This window comes from Thunnus albacares, chromosome 16, assembly GCF_914725855.1.
Source record: "Thunnus albacares chromosome 16, fThuAlb1.1, whole genome shotgun sequence".
NCBI classification, from domain to species: Eukaryota; Metazoa; Chordata; class Actinopteri; order Scombriformes; family Scombridae; genus Thunnus; species Thunnus albacares.
Window position 1 is genome coordinate 25,160,189 of NC_058121.1, and position 25,519 is coordinate 25,185,707.

General features: G+C 38.5%; 1 protein-coding gene across 1 annotated transcript in view; it reads left to right on the forward strand.

The window, feature by feature from the left end:
* Positions 1–1,331: 1,331 nt before the first annotated feature.
* Positions 1,332–25,519, forward strand: part of xrn2 (5'-3' exoribonuclease 2) — a 46,280-nt gene continuing 22,092 nt past the window's right edge. The window contains exons 1-20 of the mRNA XM_044377103.1: positions 1,332–1,568; positions 3,826–3,953; positions 4,661–4,772; positions 5,201–5,312; positions 5,854–5,912; positions 6,002–6,091; positions 6,265–6,337; positions 6,618–6,668; positions 6,809–6,966; positions 7,100–7,174; positions 7,681–7,814; positions 8,183–8,240; positions 8,452–8,559; positions 9,161–9,205; positions 9,953–10,084; positions 10,586–10,630; positions 13,617–13,711; positions 19,020–19,155; positions 24,914–25,021; positions 25,310–25,399. Of these exons, the coding sequence (XP_044233038.1) occupies positions 1,494–1,568; positions 3,826–3,953; positions 4,661–4,772; positions 5,201–5,312; positions 5,854–5,912; positions 6,002–6,091; positions 6,265–6,337; positions 6,618–6,668; positions 6,809–6,966; positions 7,100–7,174; positions 7,681–7,814; positions 8,183–8,240; positions 8,452–8,559; positions 9,161–9,205; positions 9,953–10,084; positions 10,586–10,630; positions 13,617–13,711; positions 19,020–19,155; positions 24,914–25,021; positions 25,310–25,399 (1,884 nt within the window). The 5' untranslated portion in view covers positions 1,332–1,493. The remainder of the gene's footprint in view (positions 1,569–3,825; positions 3,954–4,660; positions 4,773–5,200; positions 5,313–5,853; positions 5,913–6,001; positions 6,092–6,264; positions 6,338–6,617; positions 6,669–6,808; positions 6,967–7,099; positions 7,175–7,680; positions 7,815–8,182; positions 8,241–8,451; positions 8,560–9,160; positions 9,206–9,952; positions 10,085–10,585; positions 10,631–13,616; positions 13,712–19,019; positions 19,156–24,913; positions 25,022–25,309; positions 25,400–25,519) is intronic.

Below are 25,519 nucleotides of genomic sequence, written 5' to 3' on the forward strand. Positions count from 1 at the left end.
ACTTTGCCTCTTACCCTCACAGCAACAGCAGAGGGGAACCATGAGGCTGCCGCTCTTAAGGAGTGCTGTTTGCTGCTTGAACAGAAATTGAGCGTGATCAAACTTTGCCTCTTTTAGTGCAGGGACATTAAGAGTCTCAAAAAGGTCTGAAATTAAGGTTGGGGCCAGATCAAGCTGTTCTTTAAATGTGATCAGCAAAACCTTAAAACTGTTTGTAAAGCTGACTGGTATTAATTTAGAGTGATGTAGTAGTCTCTACATTTGGAACCAGTTAAAACTCAGTTTTTGACTTGCAATACAGTGATTGAATTATGCAGAATATACACTTTAAAATAAAAAACAAACAGCAAATATACACATTATATATAAAATAACATGATTAAATCCCTATCATCAATACAGTGAAAATTCTCAAAATTACCGATCATCTAGCTAATCAGTAGAAACTGAAATCTTCTTTCTTTAGTGTTAATATATAATTTATTTACATAGCAGTCAAAGTATGTATATCCATGCTTCACTGATGCGCAGGTTTGGGAAAAAATAGACTTGAAGCTTTTTTTTTTTTTTTTTTTTTTACAGTGTAGGAGAATTAAAGGATCAAAATCTTCTGAGTCTATCTTAAAACAGGTGTCCATATGAACAGTGAAAGAGGTTTTTCCCCGCTGTAATCATTCCTCCTGTTCGTACTGGCTATTAAAAGATCCCCTTCAAATGTGCTTTCAATGTAAGTGATGGAGGGCAAAATCCACAATGTGTCCACACAGTCATTTAGTGCAAAAATGTATTTAAAAGTTGACGTGATGCTTATATGAGGCTTCAGCAGTCTGAGTTAGTCATATCACATTATTGCGATGATTGTTTAGGAGTAGTACAACAATGAAATAAGTGTTATGCAGGCGTCAGATAAATGGTCCATATATTGACTGCCATTTCTCTCTCACACACACATAGCATTAAGCAAGACATTAGTTAATAAAATATATGATACTGTACATTTATCCATTATTAGTAATTTTTGTATGAACTATATTGTTAAAGGTGGAATTTTGAAGGGAAGAAATCAAAAAATGTATATGCAAAAACGAATATGGTGTTTCTCACGTTGTTTATAATTAGCATATTTGATTTAATTTGATGTTAAAAATGCAGCTACGTTGCTTAAATTAACTTTTTTATGTGTAAAAAGTAGCATTTGGTCTCAATTATATGCATATGGAATATGATGCAGATTCAGTGTGTACTCATGACCCGCCTGCAGTATCGCCTCTGGCCGCCGGGGGCGCTGTGTTTCCCGCGCAGCTCTACGAAACGCTCCGGAACCCGTCGACATGAACCGGAAAATGTTCTTAATGGCCGCGATGGACAGCATGTAGCCGAAGCGTTGGACCCATCAACAACAAGACTCGTGTTTTAATTGAGCTATTTTAAAGGTTTCGTACGAGTTCACATTATTTTTTATAAGCTGACTGATAAGCGCTTCTTCACCGGAGATGGGAGTCCCGGCGTTTTTCCGTTGGCTCAGCCGAAAATATCCGTCAATCATTGTGCACTGTGTCGAGGAGAAGGTAAGCTAGCGCAGCGTTAGCGCGACTGTTTTACCGGATTGTTTTATTATAGTTAAACATACCTGGTTTATTTAACAGTTGGTAAATGTTTACTGTGCCGTTAATGCCGCGTTGCCGGTATTTTTTTTGTGGTTTGAAGGTTTCGATTCTGTACAGTTTCACGGAGGGAAACAACACAAGTTTGTGGACTCGTGGCGAGATTGTAAACAAAACAGCGTGTTTGTTTATCTCCAACGTCAGACTATTAGAAAAATGAACAAAAACGTCCAAATTTAAGACTCGTTGTAATGTAATTAACAACAATTTTAATAACTTTATCTATACAACACTTTTCAAACATAAGAACAAAGTGCTTTCCAGACTAAATGATTTACATAATAGATGATTTGCATAATAAAAATAAGTAAAATTAGGAACATTAGAGCAGATACATCAAGCAGCTCTGATACATACACATTAAAGACATGTTTTAAGATGTATATAAAATACTCTACTTTGAATAAAAACTTGTAAGATACAGTTTTTCAGTAAAGTAAAATTATCTCGTTTAAGTCCTCCTCCTTCATTAAACTTTATCAGAATATATTAACAGACAAATATATTTCATCTCAGAAGTTTTCCTGTTGGACACATGATGTCTCCTACTTCACTATAAAGTCCATTCTCAGTGTTTGTGCGCTGGATGCTTCAGATTTCCACATCACGCTTGTGTAAGTTGAATATTGGACCATGATTGGCTCAGGCTCAGTTGTGATGTTACAAATCATGCTCGTAACCCTTAAAATCGGATTTTCAGTGAGCACAAAGCAACTTTTCACTTTCAGCAGATGAACAGCCTAATCAAATAGTGATCAACATTTTTCACTATTTTCTGACATTTTATGGACCAATCAATTAATTGAGAAAATAATCAACAGATTAATCGATATGAAATAATCTTTTGTTGCAGCTCTAGAAATTATTGACCAAGCTTCCAGTTTTGATCTGAGATTCTTGTTCACTGAGGATGTTGATGAAATAATGTAGCTTAATAAAAATGACACAGAAGCACAAAATAGAGCTGCAACAATTAATCAATTAGTTAACAACTATTAATTTCCTACTATTTTGATTCTTTTTTTTTTTTTGAAGAAAAAATGTCCAAATTCTCTGATTCCAGCTTTTAAAATGTGAGTATTTTCTGGTTTCTTTAGTCCTACATGATAGTAAACTGAATGTTGTTGGGTTGTGAACTGTTGGTCCGGCTTTGGAAAACAATCAATGTTTGTCATGTAGTTGAGAACTGCTCAATCACTCAATAAACACAAAGAGAGCATTGTCATGGTTTAAAAAAGTGTAATAAAATAATACAATCAGAAGTACCATACATCATATCTGTGAGAGAGAGAGAGAGAGAGAGAGAGAGAGAGAGAGAGAGAGAGAGAGATGGAGAGAGAGAGAGAGAGAGAGAGAGAGAGAGAGAGAGAGTATACCACCGTGTCTCTCTCTGGGGCGAGTTGGCACTCAGTCAGTTCTCAAGTACCCGGGCACAACTTAAAATATCCATAGCTTACTCTAAAGGTCAGTGACCAACCTTCAGATAGAAGCAAGTTCCAGAGTTCAACTAGTCTACGAGTGTTACTTCTTCTGGACCAGATGTGCCAGAAAAACAGCATGACAACGTGACATTGTTATCACACTCACAACAAACAACACTGTCCTCTAAAGACTCGTCAGATCAACACATTAAAGACACACAGAACTCTACACTATAGACTATAATCTGTCCAACCACTGGTTCAGACAATAAGTATAATAACATAAACTAACTGTTAAACAAAGACTATAACTTAGAGTCAACTGTCTCACTTTACAAGGCGAAGAGCCAAGTTAAAAATACACCCAGCATGAAGGTATCAGAACAGGTGTTGAATGACAGACTGATACTGACCACTTAGTTTGAGAACAACATTTGTAACATATATAATATATACACACATCAAATCATAACCATTATTTAAATCTCTCACAGTCACTGTTTTCTGACATTTGAATATGGACCAAATAAGTCATTGATTATCGAGAAATTAGTTGATAATAAAAATAATTGTTAGTTAACTTGCAGCCGTAAAAACATTAGAATTAAGAGAAACATGGCACTACTTACTACTAACTAACTATATTGATCACGAGGCAAAGTGTGAAACAGTTTCCTGGTAAAAAGCTTGTAGTATCTTCAGATGAAATAATTTGTTTGTGTTGTGTTTTATCTTCACAGGGGAAAGAATGTAACGGAGTCCGTATACCCGTCGACACAACCAAACCGAACCCCAACGAGGTGGAGTTCGACAACCTGTACCTGGACATGAACGGGATCATTCACCCTTGTACACATCCAGAAGACAAGTAGGAACCTCTTCTGTTCAGTTTGGATATTTAATTAAAATGTTGTTTTTTTTTCTCCTTTTTATTTCAATCAACTATCTGTAGATTTCCTCTGCACAGTTTTTTATTTTAGTCAAAGACCCTTTTCATTCTCTCTGGTATGACAGAAAAGCCAAATGCTTCACTTTTTATTTGCAAATTATCCTGTTAAGATTAAGACCATTTCTAATATTTTAGGAGTTTTTTGTAAAATAGGCAGGTGACTAAACATCCAAGCAAGCGTCTGTCAGAAAAAAATAAGCAGTGTGAAGATGTCACCTTGGTCTCTGGGAACTGTGATGAAAGTTTTTCACTATTTTCTGACATTCAATGACTTGATTTAATTGGGGAAAAAATATCAACAAATTAATAAATGTGTGAAAGAAAGTCAGTAGTTGTAGCATCAGGTGGCACTCGATGCATGGAGTGAGATAAAGGCTCTGTGATAAGTGAAGGTTATTGTAGCAACACAAGGTCAAGCTGACGCAATTTTAACATATAACTGGTCTGAAGTGTTCTTTCTATAAAGCCGTGCACATAAAAACCAGACGTGTGCACGTAATGAATAATGTAACTTTAAACTGTCAGACTCTTTCAATGGCGTGAAGACAGAACAGCGTAAATGATGAAATAATGAAAACATTAGCAGTACTGTACACAACTTCACATTGTGAACTCTGCGTCCACAGACCAGCTCCCAAAAATGAAGACGAGATGATGGTCGCCATTTTTGAATACATCGACCGTCTGTTTAATATAGTGCGGCCCAGGAGGGTTCTCTACATGGCCATTGATGGAGTGGTGAGTTACTTTCACTAACAGTTGAGCAGGACATTTCTACAAGTTTTATATTGTTTGTGCAGTTTTTGAACAGTAAAACTAGTTGATGCACCTGCAACAGAGCTGGATGTACACCACATTAAATCAGCCAGGAATTGTTTTATTTAAAGGATAATAATTAATTTGGCTGGTGTGATCTGTTTTTGTTTCCTGCTCTATTTATATTTTAGTCAATATTAATATTTGGGAGAAGTTGTGTTTGTGCACAGTTGTATCCTGTTCACCAGAGTCAAGCTGGAGGTTCTAGTGTTAGAGATGGTCTGTAGAAACATTTTGATGTCTCCTGATCATCAGCTGAGCCCAGCTGTCTTGATTTGAAATAATGTGATAGGTAACCGGAAATTAGCTGTTTTTGAGTAGAAATAATTCTCCGTTAAACTCTTGACCAGGCTCCTCGTGCCAAAATGAACCAGCAGCGCTCTCGGCGGTTTCGAGCCTCCAAAGAAGGAGTGGAGTTGGCGGAGGAGAAGCATCGCATGAGGGAGGAGATCATCCAGAGAGGTTTGTGGTGTTTTCAGTCCTTCCTCTTTGATGGATAGTAAACACAGAGAAAATATGTCGACTCTCATGTCCTGACTTGTCCTTTTATATGCAGTGCAAACAAAACTCACACAGCAAACATCACACTGACCAAAAATGAGTGTTTGGTCTGTCGAGAGCTTTTATGCAAACTTGTACAGACAGATCCAGGCTTTAAAAACACAACTGGACTTCTGCTTTTTCACTTTGAAAGTGACATTTTTTTAAAAACGAGCATCATTCTGTCCTTTGGATCTCTCTGTGCAGTGATAGTGATGATGTCCGGTTGTGTTTCATGTAACTGAAGTGTAGTTTACACTCGTCTGAGAGAGGGAACACGCTCTCTCCTCTCAACACTCTCAACCCAGGTTAACAACTTTAAAACATCCACCGGCTAAAGTAGATGAAATCTGAAGTCCTGAATCTCACGTACAGTCAAACAGGGAAACTGTGTTTTTACATGAATCCTCTGTGTATTTTACTGATTATCCGTCTTTTAATGACCTTCCTTTCTTCCTCACAGGAGGTTATCTTCCACCCGAGGAGATTAAGGAGAGGTTTGACAGCAACTGTATCACTCCAGTAAGTGTGCTGCCTTCACGTTAAGTTGGGAGTTTCCAGCCTTTTTATAAACTCTTTTGAATGAATAATTTGACTTCTTGCATCTCCAGGGAACAGAGTTCATGGACAACCTGGCACATTGTCTTCGATATTACGTTGCAGACAGACTCAGCAATGATCCGGGATGGAGGAACGTCACGGTGAGTTTATCTCCGCTGCTCAGGCTTTCAAATCATGTTTTAGACAAAACAGGTGATTCAAATTTTTAAAAAAATGAAACAAGGATGAAAGTAACTGTTTTTTCACTCTGGTTGTATGTTAATGTGGCATGAGCTCTGTCTTTAACTGTCTGTTTTTTCTTTTTTTCATCCAGGTGTTCTTGTCTGATGCCAGTGTTCCAGGTGAAGGAGAACACAAGATTATGGACTTCATCAGGAGACAGAGAGGTACAGCTGCCTCACACTGATTAATCTCAGTAATTAATGCATGTTGGTTGCATTTAAAATGCAGCACACGTAGCAGGACAGAGCATAAAGAAAAAAAACAAGCTTTTAAAGGTTATAAACCAAACAGATGATACTGCATATGACAGTTATACTTTTACAACATTCAAATGACAAATGACAGATAGCATTACAAGCAAATACAAGATGCATCCAATACATATTAAAACAATATAAGATCATCTGTAGCAGACGTTTGTTGACTCTCTCTTCACTTCGACAGCTCAGCCCAACCACGACCCCAACACACACCACTGCCTGTGTGGAGCCGACGGTAAGCTTTCAATGCCCCTCCATGACATGTGAAAGAAATATGTGCACAATACAATGCAAATGAAATTATTTCTCCATCAGTCTTGTCAGTCGGAAACGACATTTTAACATTTTTTTCCTGTCCATGTGGCGGCCGATCAGCTGACCTGATCATGCTGGGACTGGCCACCCACGAGCCAAACTTCACCATCATCAGAGAGGAGTTTAAACCCAACAAACCCCGACCGTGCGCGCTCTGCGGACAGATGGGTCACGAAATCAAAGACTGTCAGGGGACGGCCAGAGAGAAGCAGGGAGAGGTGAGTGTAAACTTACCGTAACCTACGCGATGATGATACTTTTTAGTTATGAGTTTGAAATAATTAAAAAAACGTTCTTTCATTAAGCCCTGAAACGTGCAACAAACGAGACTGTTCTCTTCTTCTCTTCCAGCACGATGAATTCGCCGACACGATGCCGGTTTCTGAACAGGAGTTCATATTCATCAGGCTCTGTGTGCTGCGGGAGGTAACGACATCTACATTCAATCAATAAATAATGGCTTTTTAAACAAGCGACCGCTGGTGACACCATCCAGTCTGTTGAATGAACCAGCATCACCGTTCACCTGTCATTATTCTATGAGGACATTTTTAATTCAAAGAGGTGCTGCAGCGTTTTGATGACTGTCTGTGCATCGTGCAGAGTGTTAATGGATTTGAAGGTGTTTGGAGCAACATTTAAAATTCTACTAGTTGGTCTAAAAGGGGAGAAAAATGATTTCACTGTCAATCATTTGTACAGTTCAGTATGTTTGCTCTTTACTGATTGTCATTTTGTTATTCGGCCTAAAAACTTGATAAAGTTTGGTTTGAGACATCAGGTTTCTTGGACATTTTGGAACTTGTCTTTATTGTCTGAAAAAGTGTTTTTCCTGGTCTTAATTAGGGCCACGTTTGAACAGAAATGGCTACAGGAACAAAGCACCTATCAGATCATCTCCATTTAATTCTGCTCTGCTTTCATGTTTTCAGTACCTGGCCAGAGAGCTGACGATGGCCAGCCTCCCGTTTCCCTTTGACTTTGAGAGGAGCGTCGACGACTGGGTCTTCATGTGCTTCTTTGTCGGAAATGACTTCCTGCCACACCTGCCGTCCTTAGAAATCAGGTGAGCTTCACGTTACGCCAGAAGTTTTGTTCACGCTTTAAACCTTCACCAGTTTCTGTCAGTGTTGTGTTGATTGTGTTTATAGTGTCTCAGCCCGATCTTCACGTTAACACTGATGGGACTGAAAACTTATGTTGTTCTGTTTCACTACTTTATTTTATTTGTAGAAGGATTAAGTGATAGTTGGTAATGAATGATAGTTGGTAAGCTGCCAGAGTGGCGAGCAGAGCAGCCAAATGTCTCTCTGTCAAAGCTAAAGTAGCACTTGGTGAGTGTTTTTTTTGGCGTCAGTTCAATGTCTCATTTAAATGAACACTGAATTACTTGTTTTTAATGGTTCACTGGTGTTTCTGTGTCTTTTTTTTTAGAGAGGGAGCGATAGATCGACTGGTCAACATCTACAAAGACGTTGTGCACAAAACCGGAGTGAGTATCATCACTAATCTGAGCACAACAAGGTCACACACACACCCTCACTGGGAAGCATGCTGGGAAATGAAGTAGGAGTGGGTTCAACAAAAAAGTAAATTATCTCCAGACCGCTCCTGCAGTCTGCTGAAGATGAGGCGTTTGTTTCCGTCATTGTTTTTCTTGACTGTCAGTTACTGTGACCTGACCCGTCCTGTCCGTCTCTCAGGGTTACCTGACAGAGAACGGTTTCGTCGAGCTGGAGCGAGTTGAGATGATCATGCAGGCGGTGGGTGTCGCCGAGGACAACATCTTCAAAAAACGCAAAGAAGATGATGTAAGTTTTCTGCAGCTTCACTCTAATTTTAGCTTATAAAAACATTAAGGCTGGGTATCGAACCTCTGCACTTTTTAAATTACCAAAGGTTTGTATCCTCTGTCTGGTGTATAATATATAGTTCCTGATTTAAATCATCATTTTGCCAACACTAGACTATCTTGTTGAGGCAAAGTTCTTGTAAGGCTGCGTGTGTTTGGACAACATTTTAACATTTGAGAACTTTTTTTGATAAATGAAAGAAAAAGCAGGAGGTTCTGCTGCTGAGTGTTTAAGATGCCGACTATGAACCATCCCCTTTTTGAATCTGACCGCTGCATCATTCTCCCCCTCGTTTCCTGTCATCTCTTTACTATTGAGACACAAGATGCCCACAAAACAAATACAATTAAATGAATAAATGTTTTGTAGAAAGGCATGGTATCATATCACCACAGGAAAAATTTCAAATGATAACCAGCCCTAAAAGACATATACTGCAGTCCAGTTATACGGCTCACTGCAGGTAGCCAATTTACAGTTTATATAAAGATTAGTAAATGTTCTTAACTTTAATGAAATGCTTTCAGTGGTCGCTGAGTCTTTGTTTTCTTTCTTGTAGGAAAGCTTCAAGAGAAGAATGAAAGAGAAACGGAAGAGGATGAAGGTGAGTAAAGCAGATAGATGATGTTGATGATGATGATGATTGTGTTTTGATTTTTACACTAGATGTCAAAACTTGACTGATGAAACTGGACAAAATGGGAATAATTCTTCAGTGATAGAAAATTAAGTAATAAGAGAAATTTGCGGTATTGGTGGTCTAATAGTAATAAAGATGAAAGAGTTAATTAGCCTGTTAATAGCAAGTGTGTTGAAGTCACATCTCACACCTGGTGCTAATCCATAATCAATGACATTATTGACAAGTTATAAGAGTAAACGAGTTCATCACAATTACTGAACAGTAGAAAAAGTTAAGAGAACGCCTCGACACTTCATAGAGACTAAACCTTCGGAGTATGTCCCTAAAATGTTCAATGTCTCATTAATCCTGCTGATTTTGTCACTAATATTATGATTATATTTCTAATTTTCAAGATATATTTTTTGTCAAATTTTCTTCAGACTTTTTGTATTTGAAAGATATTTCATGTGCATTCTTTTTTTGTGTCATTGTCACCACATATGATCAACATCAATAATTATCTTTTGATTAATTGTGCAGCCATATGCCCCGTTAGTCATTAAGTCATTTTAACAGCACACACTGATTCTACTTTAAACTTTATTAAATTTATTACTTGATATATATACAGATTCATGATATAGATGATATTGATACAAACCAGTCATCCATTTACTGAATGTTTCACAATGAATGAGAGTTTTGTGTTTCTCTCTGTCGTTCCAGGCGGAGCAGCAAGGCCCAGCCTACCTCACCACGGGCCAGTTCGCCCCTCACGCCCTGGGGAGACGAGGCGGCCCCGAGCCCGTCCAGAACGCCCGGCACCAGGCCTTCGACATGAGGATGCAACACAACAAGGTGCGTTAGGTTGTTAAACGTGTGACGTCGAGTTTCTGTCACTGAATCTGGAAAAAAGACATTCTCACAGGTTGCAAATATGAAAAAGCTTTTGGGTTACTCATAAAATTTTGATGGTTAATGATGAAAGTTTGGTAATTCGCTGTTGGTAGAGTAACATTTCTATAAGGGTGCCTACACAATTTAAAATTAAACAAAACTAGATTGTGGTTTTACTCACTTATCTCTCATGTCCTGATATTTATCATATGTAGAGTGAATGTTATGAGTGAGCTGTGTAAGTTAATGATATGTGTGTGAATTTTGGCAAAAAAAATAACATAACAGAGATAATATAACTCTGAGGTCGCTGTCCAGTCACATATTATGATATTTTCAGCGATGTGGTCATCACATCACTCACCAGTCAGAAAGAGGAAGACGTGTGAGTGTGTGGTGATGAATCCTTGCAGAAGAAGAGCAGTCATGATGAAGTGTTTTTTTTTTTTTTCCCCCCTCCAGGATGCTGCTCAGTCCCTGAAGGCCACGATGAGAAATGGAGGCAATGTAAGTTCTTTATAGACGTGTCAAATCTGTGTTTTCTTATACATGCAAACACGGCGGTGGTTGAACCGAAGGGTTTAAATTGCTTTAAAAAAATTCTGAGGGTAAAGTGCAAAATTCAAACGTTTCTTGGTCCCAATGATCAATATTTGCCAAAAAAGATTTTTTAGATAGTTTGTTTGGTATAATTGTTTCAAACCAATTATACTAAACTAAATATATAAAATGCAGTGTTTCATAATAAATTTCAGTAACTAGATCCATGATCCATTTATGTAATGTCAACCGGTAAGACCTTGGTAACCTGTAAGACATTTAATGAATATTTTGATGAAATAGTGATAACTGTTTAATCCATATAGACCATGTGAACATTTTAGGTGACGTAGATGTTTTTAATCTAATTTGCTCATTAACCATTTAGACAAGAACAATTTAGGTAATACTGGTATGTTAAAGGGGACGTTCCACATTTTGGGAAACAGACACATTCATTTTCTTGCCACGAGTTCGATGAGAGGATCGATATTTCTCTCTCTCTCTCATGTCTGTATGATAAATATGAGCGCCCACACATTCTCCATTTCTCTGTTTAGCATTGTTAGGTTATGCTAACCCATTGTTGCTAACTTCGGAGCTAACCCCCAAGCTGCAGCATTTATTAACTGACACACTGTAGTCTGTACTGTAAAAAAAGACGAGAGAAATAGAGAGAGAGCAGCAGTGGTCGATCGAGCTAGAGAGTGAATGAAGAGAGGGAGCGCTGGCAGCGAGAAAAAAACGTTATTTTCTGATTGTTTCACAGCGGTTACATCCCGGAGGACAAATAAACACGCCCACACCCCCCCGCACACCTCCGCTCAACCCTGCGGCTGAACGCTGCACCTCCTGATTTAGTCTGAATACGACCTTACTGCTAACCTTTTCCTCTGCTCTGCTCACATTCACCGTCACTTTCCTGACGCTCACTCTCTCGCTTAACCACTCACTGGCTTACGTACTGCCCTATTCCTTAAAAAGGAGTTATGCTACCTGCAGTTTTCCAGGCAACGACACACTGTTTCGAAACAGCGCTGCTCAGAGGCTCCCAGACACTATTGCTTTCCGAATTAATGGATATTTGGTGTTATTTTTGGCATTTAAATGCCATACTGAATGTTCCTGTTGTATACATTACTGGCGAATCATTGAGCGAATTTCATTTCTTCACCAAGGAAAACGTCGTTCATCGTCTATCAGTTACCTGAAAGTGTTTGATCATTACACTATATATGAATTCAAAAGCATTCATTCTCTAGCAGTAAATCTCACCTTCAGAAAACTATGAAAAGTTGATCACCATCCTTGGAAAAAACATCTCTCAATCGGTTAAATTACATGCACTCGGCCATTTTGAAACACTGAACTCTTTTCTCGTGGATATTTTGTGTCGAACTCCAGGTTGAACATGGATGCTGCCGTTTCGTTCAGTTCATGGTCGTCACTCTATTTAACGTGTCTCTTGAGCTGTTAAATTTCCTGCCTGTGTACAGCTTTAACTATATCGACCGACAATAGCCGCCCATACATTAGCACATGAATGACGAGAGCACAAAGGCTTTAGAAAATAGGAAGGCTAAGTAGCTAAGGTAGGTAGGTTTTTTTTTTTTTTTTTTTTTTTTCTTTTTCTATCAGCTTCCTTCAAACATAAAACACACATACATACACAAGCTTTTCTATTTTATCTGTATGGAATAAATCAGGTTCAGTATGGATTTGAATCTGAGGCATTTTCACTGATTTTAAGAATATACAACATGTTGTATAATGCAGTATTTATATGTTAATTTCTAAACGCTTCACCTAACAATCACACACTGTTTAGAGCTCAAACGATAAGCTAATCAATTGGTTGGTCGAATCATAGAAAAATAATCTGCAACTATCTGATAATCAATTATTTATTTGATTAACTTTACAAGCAAAAACACCAAAACATTCTCTGCTTCCAGCTTCCCAATTGTGAAGATTTGCTTCCTTTCTTTGTCTTATGTGATGGTTGATTGAATATATTTGGGTTTCCAGCTGTTGGTCGAACAAAACAAGACATTTGATGACATTAACTTGCAAGAAGTTGTGATTTGCATTTTGCTCTCTATAGATTATATAACAACAGCAGATAAAAAAAATCACAACAAGAAAGAAGAGATGTCAAATATAACTTGATACAGGCGAGATTTTAAAACAAATAAAAAAGATTGACAGCTGAAAACTGAAAGTACAAGAATGTGACAAATAATGAATTTAAACAAAATTACAAACAGTATCAGTTGTCTGTTCTTTGAGTGAATGCAAAACATTACAAAAACCACACATAATTCATGAAATAAGCTCAAGAATTAGACAAAAATAGCTGAATTACACAAGTTGTATTCTTGACTTCTCTTTGACAACTATACAACTACACATAAATCTTTGTTTCTGCTCAGTATACCGTCTGATTTTTAGTGTTCTTTATCATTTTCATACATTGCACCATCTTCCTCATACATTTGTATTTGGGGTCGTTCACCTGCACAAGGCACAGCTCAACTCATTCATGTCATTGTATTTTGTTGTGGACTTCAAGGAAGTTGAAAAGTCCTTCTGTATTCAGTTTTCAGTGTTGTGTTGTAAAATCCACGGTGACGTCCAACCTCACAATGCTTTGAAAAGTGAGAGGAGTAAAATTAGAAGGTTCCGTATCTGAGCGACTTGTCAGTAAAATACTGCTGCTGGTACAGGAGAGAAACCAGTCACTGTATACAGTATTTATTGTGTCTGAAAATGCAACAACTTGTAGTTTTGTCAACTCAAAATCAAATATAATGTCAACATGGGAGTCATCTTTTATCTTGCGTTCTATATACGGTTATTGCATTGATAAAAACAAATGTACAATGTTCTGATCTTACTGTTTTATGTATTATTTTGTCCTGTTTTTTATATAATTTTTTTTTCCCCCGTTCAGTCGTCTGCAGGTCCCAGCGAAGGCACAGACAGCAGGGGGGTGAAGAGGAAAGCCGAGGACAGTGACGACGAGCCGGAGCCTGAAGACAACGTCAGGTAAACCTTCACATGCTGTGTTGGCGGGATTGGTGTGGCAGCTCTGAAATCTTCTCACCGCAACCTGCCAATCGATCAATAATGTTTGAAGGCTTCGGTTCTATTCAGTCTTTACCTTCTCTTATACTTTGTCCTTGCTGGTCTGATCTTTTTGGATGTAGGGACCAGCAAGCAAGTTCACAGTGGTCACTCAGACCATGCAGGGACTATCTAATTCTAGGGTAATAGTCAACGAGAAGAGTCTTAGTCGACAATATTTTCATTGGTTGGTTAGTCGCAGGAAAAACAAAAAGGCTGCTGCAGCTTCCTCCAAACACACACAACTTCTCTTCCCTTATCCTGTCCTTGCAGACAGGCGACAGCGCTGTACGCCTTTTCACTAGCGTTCTAGAAAACAGTTTGATTGTCTGTGAGTTTGGTATCATCTCGGTATGACCACCAGGTGGAGCTTCAGCAGCTCTGCACAACACTGATCCCTTTTTTTCTGCAAAGTCTGTTGCAAGTTCAGAAGTCATGTGATGTCATACTACACTGAAATAAATTAACAAAATGTTCAGACTCCTCACTGGTTGTTTCAACACTTTCAGAGTCATTACCGCTTTTGCCGTTAGCATTGTTGTTAACATATTTTAAAGGCTCAATATTACGATCTTGTATTTTTCTGTAATGTAGCACAGTGTAAACAATGTTACTTATAACAACTAAAACCATTTTCTGATGCCCCCAATATATATATATTTAAATAATTAAATTAATATCATAAACGTGTGATGGCTAGTCGACTGACGGCTTGAACTTACGACTACTAGTCGACTAGGAAAGTCTTTGGTGGGGGCAGCCCTGTTAAATTCAGTCTAGTTTAATGCATCAATATATAATAACTGTTATAATAAACTGTTAATAATAAAAGTTTGTATAACACTCTTATAACAAGCTTCACCAAAGTCAAAAGAAGGTGTCAAGATAAAAAAATCCATAAATTAAGGTAAAGAATTTCATTTAATTCTAGTTTAACAGGAAGCTCATTCTTCAGTTAGTTCAGTGTTTTAGAGATGAAGGACGACACCATCATAAGAACGTTAGAGAGAGAGAGAGAGAGAGAGAGAAAGCACAAAATGAAGAGAAACTGAAAGCACGCTTGTGTCAACGAGAGAAAGAGGAACTGAAACTGACATGTTCATGTAGATATTTTAGAAAAATAAACTCCACATTTAGTGAGAAATTTGGGCATATTCACAACCAGTCTGTCCTGTTTTCTTTACATGCAGTCACGACAAACACTTCTGGAAGTTTGGGAAAGGGAAGTTTGATAACAACAGGGATACACGGTCTCTGACTTCAAACCAGTCAAATCAACCACACTCTTACTGGACTCTCACACCAAGAGATTCATGAGCAGCGGCGGGTGCTCTGCTCGCTGGCTGCTCGCCGGCGGCCCTCCAGCAGTTGTCAGCAGGGGGCGGGTCGTTCAAGCAGAGCTGCAGACATCACTTCAGTTGTGGCCAATATCAAGTTTGTAGTAGAGCTATTCAGCAGGCAAACTGTACACTTGACAAGGATGATAAAATATGCAATTTTTCATGTTTCCACTCTGTGTTATTCAGTAAGACAATGTGCCTGTGTATATTTCTGTCATCTAAAATATCAAAATGCTGTTTTACTTTCAAAATCATGTTGTTGGCCGAGTAGCCTTTATCGGCTAGTTATAAAATACATCTAAAACAATAAGTGTAAAAATAGCCTGAAAATGCAGCAGTAAGAGATGTTTGCTGGGAACTTTAGTGCAGCAGTTGCTGTGGGAAGAAAATGAAATCCTGACTGCTGTTGGTTGGTGCTTCAGCAGCATCGCTGCTAATTTGCATGAAGTCAAACTCTGCTCAACTTCAACTTGTTGCTCTTGGTGTTTGCATCACGCTGCTCACCGCTGCTCGCTGCTGCCCGGGCGTCTGAAGCCCTTCGTCTCCAGCTTTCACTGAAAACGAATGACCGCCGGCTGCTTTCGTTGCTTATGAATCTTTGGGTGTGAGCGCACAGCGAGGTCGCCTGAAACTTGCCTTAAGCTCCATTTTGACTCGTCATAGCAGGAAAAGCACAAGTTTAACTGATAACATTAACAGTGCGTCAGTCCCATTCAAATGTCCAAAAAAAGCGGTACTGTTGAACCATCATGCACTATAACACAGTCATGAATTGGGAAAAACTAAATGAGATTCAGCCGTCATTAATGTTATTAATTACACCTGTGCTTTTCCTGCTTTGACATGTCAAAACATCAGCTGTGAGATGACTGTTGATTGATCGATTTAGCTGATCAACAGACATTGAATCAGCAACTATTTAGGTCATTTCTTTAAGCAGAAACAGCACATTTTCTGGTTGCAGCTTCTAAACTGTGATGATTAGAAGCTTTCTGTCATACATCATCATAAACTGAATATTAAAGACGTTTTTTCCCTTTTTTTTCTAACATTTCATAGAAAAATGATGAATCAAGAAAATAATTGGCAGATTACTCAATAAGGAAAATAAATTAGTTAGTTGCAGCCCTGATTAATACTCCAGATCTGCTGTTATCTTTAATATAATGTTTCACTCAGTACATTAATCTACTGAGGAATTAATATTGGAAATCTACACAATGATAGAAGAGATTTCTGATAATTCTGTGCAACTTTTTTGGGGCTGGTGAAACTTATTCTGTATGTACTTTGTTTTTAAATATACCAACTCACTACTCAAAATACCTTTTTTTTTTAAAAAAAAATGAATCCTAACAAACCAGCTTCAGTCAGAGAGCTGCTCATTAATGCCACAGAGCTGCGTTACAAGCTGTTTAACTCTCCGCCACCTCCCCAGCACACGCTCACCCCTCTGCCGAGCAGCTCCCGCCTCCCTCTGCACGTGATTAATATGGAAAGCAGGAATATTCGAGTAAATTCCTCTGTGACGCACTCACCAAAGCTGCTAAATCCATTGGACTAAATTGGTATTCATGGAGGCTTTCCTCTCAGGAGTCGACGCTCCCTGCGGGCCGCTCCGAGGATCGACGACACAGATGCTGGACGGCCTTGATTATGTGTGCAGAACAGCATCGCTGCCCCAAATCTACCAAGAAGTCAAAGCCATTAAACTATTCCAGCAGCAGTGAGCAAGTGAGTGCAGTGTTTTTTGTTTTTTTTTCAGCCTATAGATGAACAGAGCAGCATCCTGAACACGAGCGATTTTTAATGAGTAAACGCGTTGTTGAGGTACATTTACACTACCAACATTTGATCGACTCTTACACTCATGTTCAGCTGTAGACTAGATTTAAATTCAAGGTCACCGACAATGTAAGCAACCAACAGTTGTAATGTCAAAGCCACAGCATCCAGACAGTAAATCCTCAAGAAAGAGTAGATCAATATTATGATACATTATAAGCCCCTCTCCCTCCGGTCCGCATCAGTGGAAGCGACGTGGAGATCGTCAAGTCCTACAAGGAACTGGGCGTCCATCTGGACGACAAACTGGAATGGTCCACCAACACCGAGGCCATCTACAAGAATGCCTCTCGTTGCGAGCACCATCCTCTATGCTGTGGTGTGGTGTGCTGGGGCGAAGGCATCAAAGCAATGGACGCCAACAGACTGAATACACTCATAAAGAAGGCCGGGTCCGTCATTGGATCCCAGCGGGTCACACTGGAGGAGGTGGCAGAAGACAGAACGTTGGCAAAACTGCTGGCGATCCTGGAGAACACCTCCTACCCCCCCTACACAGCATGTCAGCCAAGCTAAAGAGCATCTTTAGCAACAGATTCATTCAACCCTGGTAAAGCAGCGATACAGGAAGTCATTCCTGCCGGTTGCTATCAGACTCTACGATTCTGTCTTTGCCAGGCCTGCTGACATTGAACTGCTTGTGGACTAAACTTGCCTTTTGTTATTTTATTTTTAACACTCTGCTCTTTGCACTTCAGGGCTACTAGAACACTTGAATATATCTGGAGTGCTATTAAAGTGGGACTTACCTTTTTATTTACTTATTATTCTAATCACTTTACATGCTGTAATGTTCCACTGAATATTTGACTATATTTGAATATTTCTGTTTATGTACCTGTAAAGATTCTCAGTACTCGCAGTGTTTAAATGTGGTGATGATGGTAATGAGCTCAACCCCGTGGTAGGTATCACATGACCCCGGTTGTGGTCCAACACCTTATGAAGTCGGCGCTCAATGAAAATGTCGTTTTCTAGATGGAAATTACAACCGAAATGGAGCCAAAGCTTCAAACCAGTGGTTCCCAACTGGTGGGTCTCATTCTGAATGGGTTGTGAGCATTTGGGTGTTCTTCATCAGAAAAATGAAATTACTCTTGGAACACCACTTTTATTCTAAAATACCATTTCTCGCCTCCTAGTTAGTCGAAGTGCTACAACATACAACTTTTCAGAGCCGGTTACAGTTATTGATGCCAGCTTTGTGGATCATGTGACCCTAGCCTTGCACTTCCCTTGACTGTAGAGGTCTTTCCAGGGACGCTGAAGCTCCTCCACAACAGGCGGAACAAAACTGTTACAGAATATATTCAGCTTGGTTTTACTGACACTGAACATAAACACAAAAGAATATAAATCATTTTATGAAGAGAAGTACTGACCTGGCTTGACCTGTTGAAAACAACTTTTCTTTTTTATCATTTTCAGCTCTGCAGCTGTTGTATTTCCCTGTTCTTTGTATCAGGCCTGTTGACATGTTGAAGTATACTGTAAAAATAGTTGTAGTTGGAAAATTTTTAATTTTAAATAAGACTAAATCAGCAAGCGTTAGAGACTGCTGTTGCAGTGCTTTAATGTGTCTTGAGACTTCATTGCTCTCTCTTGCTGCAATACTTATTTTGTTGAGTATTATTTCAGTTTTCATTAAAGTAGTGGTTAGCAATGTCTCCTTACAGCAAGGTTGTGAGTTTGAATCCACTGACGAGTGAAATGGATGGAAGGATGTGTGTTAAATGTGTGTTAAGTTGGTCAATCTGTGAGAGCCTGAGGAAAGAGTAGTTGGGAACCACTGCCTTAGGCCATAATCCTCTCATTGGTGAATTTTTGGGTTTTCTCCAGATGTTTGTTCTATCCAAAGTGAGAAAATCACCTCTGGATCAACAAGACTCAAACTGTGGTCATTAATATCTGCAACTGACGGTCTTTCTTTATCATAGTAGACTGTTTACCACTACTTGTTACAGTTTGGTTTTATGAGGAAAACTAGTTCCATCGTCTAAATCGCTTCGATCAGTAAATTAAAACCAGGTCCATGTGTGCTGCAGGTTGTGGGAGGACGGCTGGAAGCAGAGATACTACAAGACCAAGTTTGACGTGGACGTGACAGATGAGGATTTCAGGCGGAAGGTGGTTCAGTCGTACGTGGAGGGTCTCTGCTGGGTGCTGCGCTACTATTACCAGGTAACGCTTCACTTCACAAAAACACACATACAACGCTGTCCTACCCTGAGCTGCATTTCACCACTTTACCTTCAATGACAACAACTCATGGTGTGATCGCCCTTCATCTGGAATGTTCTACCAAATACGGCCTGAAAGAAAAGATGGAGGTTTGAGTTGTGACAGTGGAGAAATGTTGACAAAAACCAGTATTACAGACTTTGAAAAGGCTTCACTTCACCTTTCATGAAGTTCCCACTATGTGCAGGTCAGATTTACCAATCAGATTCATGCTCCTCAGAGGATGAACTCTTTCCATTTTGGTCATTAGCTTAGAATAAACTTCACAAACTCTACGACTGATTAGGCTCTGAGAATAAGCTAAATAATCATCTCAAAACTGGGATATAATGAATATTTGAGCTGCAGGTTAAACAGCAGAGCTTAATCTTGTTTTAATTAATACATTCTTTTTTTTTATTAAATAATCAACTCTTACTGATAAATGCTTTAGAATTCAATTAATACATTTTTAATGGATACGTCTGGTGATATTCTGATGTCAACAAACCCCATGGACCAAAACCAACAATGAACTGATCCACTAACAAGTATTGTGTCCAAAAACTATTAAAACACATCAGTGAGCCACACACTAACAGCTCTAAAGAGTAATCACAGCGATAAGATGGTAACTCTCAGGAGAGGGCTTCCTAGTGCGGCATGTGTGGGAATATGCCATGGTTACACAGCTCTTGACTTTGCACAGAATTTTTTGTCTTTTGTAGTACAAAGTCAAGAGGTTGTGAGATGTAACACAACAAGCTGGCAAAGCTCTGTTCCTGCCCTGTTACCCACTAAATAAAAAAAAAAGGTTTGTATTCATTTTCAGTGCTGTTTGGATTAAGAGTAAATGAATCTGAGAGGAAAAGCATTGAGATTTCATAACATAACATAAAATTAATGGAATGATAGAAAAGAGAAGATGAGCAAAATGGATTTGTCCTCTAAATCAAACAATAGTTTTCTAACAGCAGAATAATCTTCAATCCTTAAATCACCACAGTACAAACAAGTCATAATAAGAAATAAACAACTTAAAGCCATCATTACGGCAGTACACCAGTTGATAATGTAAAACAAATTGAATTAATCCAGCTGCGTCAAAGGTTTCTACACTCACACTTCCTGTAATGGAAATGAATAATTGTTTGGATGCTCAGTTTAATTTAAGGAGCAAGTTTGTTGGAAAGGTTTTAGTCTCATTGATATTTTCCAGAAAATTCACTTTTTCACAGTTTATCACATCAGATCACAACCATTCATTCTGCCAAACACAAGACCTGGAGAGAATAAACAGTTTTTTATCAGAGCGACAGGTTTTTTTTTTTGTCTTTTATATTAAAAGTCAAGTACTCTTAAACCATCTCCATACAGCTGTCTTTAATATCTCCAGTTATTGTTTGCGGTGTGATTATACACTAAATCATTTCCTTGTTGTAAAATATTGATCTTTTATCTTGAAATAAAATAATCAGCTGCGGGGGGGCCCTCTCCAGAAGAGCCCGGGGGGATTTGTCCGGGCTGATTGTGCGCTCCGTGTATGCACGCTCTACGTTGACTCCACACGCCGCTCGCCAATCCAAAGCCCGTCTCGGGGGGGCCGTTCTGGATGAATTCATTAACGGGCCCTCGGCGGACGGTGGGACGTGTCTGCTCTCCGCTGCCACACATTCACGGTTCTGCCACCGCCACCGCCGCCGCCGCCGCCACAGAGTTATGATCACGCACACCTCTCCAAATGATCAGGAGAAGGGAGAGCTGGCTTTATCCAGAACACAAAAGACCAGATTCACACTTTGTCCTGTGTCTCAGTTTTGCAGATCCCTCGTGTTTTTTAGGCGTGTAACCTCGATGAAGGCAGCATTCACCGTGCCGACAGTGTATTTGGGGGCTTTTTTTTGTGTGTTTTATTTTGCTCTCTTTCAAAAATCAAACAGGCGTGCAGCGGGTAGACAGACCCACTTTGTCATGAATTTGGACCAGAAATGTAACGACAAAATATCTCCCATCAGTTTCACCCAGAGCTAGAACGATCCAGCCTTTTCCCTGAGTATGTGTAGGATACGGCTCTTATTTTCCTTGTTTGCTTGTGTCCCTGTGGTCAGTTTATTAGGTACAACAGGCTAAAACTAATGCAGTTCAATACAACAGCACTGTAATAAATCCTGCCGTCATAAAGGTTATAATGAAACCGTTTTAGAGAGGTGTTCATTTAACTGGCTGATGTTTGTGGTGCTGTTATTTATACCGAGATGTGTTTCTAATATTTAGTCTACCTTCATTCATGCCAATGATGTGGACAAAATATTCAGACTTTTGTCAGACTGCATTAGTTCCAGCTGGGTGTATCTAATAAACTGGCAGTTGAGTATAATTTACACCTTTAAGCTATTTGATATTCAGAAGAGAACAGCAGTGTTGCTTGTTGAATAAAAAGTTAGCAGCACAGAGAAGTGCTCATATTTATGGAATATCGGTGTTTATCTTTTAAAGAATCTTTAAAGAATTAAAGATTAAAGAATTGAAACTAATTTAATGTACACAAATCAAATCAGGCCTTTCTGAATCTAAACTAGTAAGGGCATCAGTGCAGAAACCAAATTCAAATTGTCTTCAGTCTACAGTCTAGATGTTGTATGATAATTAGTAATTCATTAATGCGTTTTGTTCAATTTATTTTGAGATATTTGGTTTGTGAAGGCCACTAGAGTTCATTTTAAACAGAGCTGACGCGTCTTAAAAGTCCCTTTTTTTTGGCAGAACTTCACATTTTTTTAATTCTCCATCTGTGGGAAACACTGGAAAGTTTGACCAAATTTTTTTTATTAATGAAGGATCAAATGATTGAAGCCAATAAGAATATTTTTTTTACAATTTGGCAAATGTCAACATATCACAGATAAAATAGTCATACTCAGTGTAATGAACTGTGTTCCACTGTTCTAGATTACATCAAATAAACTTTTCATTTTGATAGATTTTAATAATAAAATAATGTTTCTAAGCATCTTGTAGTTGGTGTTTAACTACAGTTTGATATCAATCATTACTTTGGAATTCTGCTGAACAGTAAATGAACAAAAAAATAACAATATCAATTTAATAATTGATTGCTGAAGTTGTTTATCAAGAAAAACATCAATCAGTTGTTTGATCTGGTTTCATTGCCCATTAATGACATAAAAATTGAGTTTCTTTAAGACTCTTTCTTAGACGTCACCTTGTGCTGTAGAAAACGGTGCATTTTTTTAAAAATTTCGCCAAAAACAATATAATTGAGAGATGAATTAGAAATATTTCTTAGTTGCTGCCTTAATTTTGACAAATATTCTTAAACTGAAAGACAAATGAAAACATTAAATTTCCTTACGTTATATGTGTTTATTTACTGTAATAATACATTGAGGTAACAAGCCTTTTTTTCTTTGCGTTGTCGTGTAAAACAACACTAAATGTATTTTTTTGTTGTCGTGGTTTGTGGTCTTTGACCCCGCCGGACTACAGTCACAAATAAATTTCTCCATCAGACAAAACATTTCAGCATATTACCATAAATGATCTGTACAATTATGTGAACGTGGAGATCGGGGCCTCCTCTACCTTTTATTATGGTAAAGTCCCATATTATCATTTAAATGAACATCTTTAATAATAGAGTGGTGGGCTTTAAAACGAGATTGGCTAAGATGTGAGGACTGGTGGATTTATCGGAGGACCTTGTTTTCTCAGAGGTGGATTGTGGGAAGTGAAGGTCGTTCTTTGGTGTGAGACGTGTTTGCTCAGGAAGGATAAGTGGTCCAAATGCTTGATCTGCAGGGTTACATGTTTTTTTTTTCTTCTATTCCTCCTCCTCCTCCTCCTCTTCTTCTTCTTCATGGCTCCTACATAAACATTTTGAAGAACACAGAGAAGGAAAGGAATTGATGTTGATGTGTAAAAGACTCTCAGCAGGTGTTTAGTTCACAACACGGTTTATCTTTCCAAGGACCGGATTGGTTTTTGCTTCGTCGTAGCTTGAAAGCGACGACAGATAGAAATTTGATTGTGGAGTGGAGAGCCGGCGGTGCGGAGCGTTTCACACATATATAGTAGACTGGGGAGTTTTAAAACAGGCTCTGTCTGATCAGGATTCAGCCGGGCTCGTGAAGGTTTTTAAATGTCAGTGCAGCCACGTTAGTCTGATCAGATTGGATTTTAAGCTTTGTGCTGCGGTGGAAGTTTTGTAGAAAAAGGGCAAAGGAAAGCTTTTTTCTTTCCGTTTCCCAGTCGGCTCTCAGTATTTTTTTTTTTTTTTTTCTCTCCCCCCTTTTGTCCTCATGTTGGCTTGTTAGTCACATTTCAAACTCAAAACACTAGCAACAAAATGTTAAATTTAGACCTGATCGGAATTAAAATACATTTGTTCACCAGATGTTTTCATCTATCTTGCTGTCATGAGAGTGGGGAAAAAATGTACACCTAAACAAAAAAAAAGCCAAATATTCTGTTTGTAGCTTCTTCAATGTTGCTGTTGTTTCATATCGTTGTAAATCAAATCTCGTTGCGTTACAGCCGTTGTTCAAATTGCAGGTTTTACTCACGTAGAAGAGGAGAAGAAAATAACAGGAACTTCTGATCATATAATACAATTCAATGCAACACCTCCGTTCATGCTATAGCTGCAAAAATGACCACATAGTTGAACCAGCGATGACACAATCTCAGCAGGAATATACATTTGAAGTGAAACAATCAGGTTGCGGTAGTTTGATTGACAGAAGATGTATCGCCAACACACAAATCATTCATTTACAACAATCACATCTAACACAACCAAACAAAACCTGAGAAACACCAGAAATATAAAAAAACGTGACGTTTAAAACAACTACAGAGTGCTCAGAGCAGACTGAACGTTCACCTGAAGATTCTGAACTTTGACCATGTTTAATATCCAAAATTATATTGTAGTATATAAATGACAAAAAGCGTGTGTCCCCTTTAATTCAACCAATAGTAGTAAAAAAAAAATCCAGATTTCAAATGTGATGATTTGCTGTTTTGTATGGTTATTGCTGGTGGTTAAGATGAAAACTCAACCCTTTGTTGCATTTGTATATATATTTTTTGCCTTTATTTGATAGTAACAGTAACCATAAAGTGGATTCAGAAAGTACTTGAGTCCCTTCACTTTTTACTCACTTTATTGTGTTGTGGATTTAATAAAACTGCCATCAGTCTGCACTCAATAACCCATAATGAAAGTGAAAACATGTTTTTTGAAATTTTTATTTATTAAAAATCAAAAGCTCAAATCTTTCATTTACAAAAGTATTCAGAGCCTTCGCGATGGCACTCGAGATTGTTGTCAGACGCATCTATTAGCTTCAATTATCCTTGAGATGTGTCTAGAACATTTTTGGAGTCCACCTGCGGGAAAATTGAATGGACTGGACATAGTATATATCTTTTATGGGTTATTGAGTGCAGATTGATGAGCAAAAATGGCAATTTTATCAATTTAAAATTAAATCTATAACACAAAGTGTGCAAAAAAAGGGAACTGTATACTGACAGATTAATAAAGGATTCAAATAATCTGCAGCTGCAGTCAGAGTTAAATGGTAAATATCTTGTGTGTTACATTTCCAGGTTGTGTTAATAATAAGCCTTTACTATACGTTGATGTTTTGTAAAGTCATATTAAAGTCAGAATATTTCCTGATTGATTTTTCAGGGCTGTGCCTCCTGGAAGTGGTACTTCCCGTTTCACTACGCCCCGTTCGCCTCTGACTTCAAAGACATCAAAGGCATGTTCACAGAGTTTGAGAAGGGAACCCAACCGGTAAGAACGGACCGAAACCTCCTTCTCTCGTCTTCCTCTGCCTCTTCTCTCCACTTTCTCTTCTCTGATCTTCTGTCTCCTCTAGTTTCCTTCCATTTGACCTCGATGTCTTTTGTGTTTTTACCATCTTCTTCTTATCGAAACGTTGTCAAAATCCACCACAACAATCACAACAGTTTTAGAATTTATATATGAATAGAGATGATCTAATAACGATGTACTTACCAATGTATTTCTTGTGTGATGTGTATCAAGTATGTAAATGACTTGTGTGGTTGTTTCATGCAGTTCAAGCCCCTGGAACAGCTGATGGGAGTGTTTCCTGCTGCTAGCGGCAACTTCCTGCCCCAGACGTGGCGAAACCTCATGAGCAGTCCGGTAAGTTTTTTGGATCCGAAGAGGTTCAGGACAACAATTCAAGAGGTCTCTGAACTCAAGATAAGGTGGCTGTGATTGGCTGTGAAGTATTTCAGTGGAGTAGAAACATATAAAACCTTC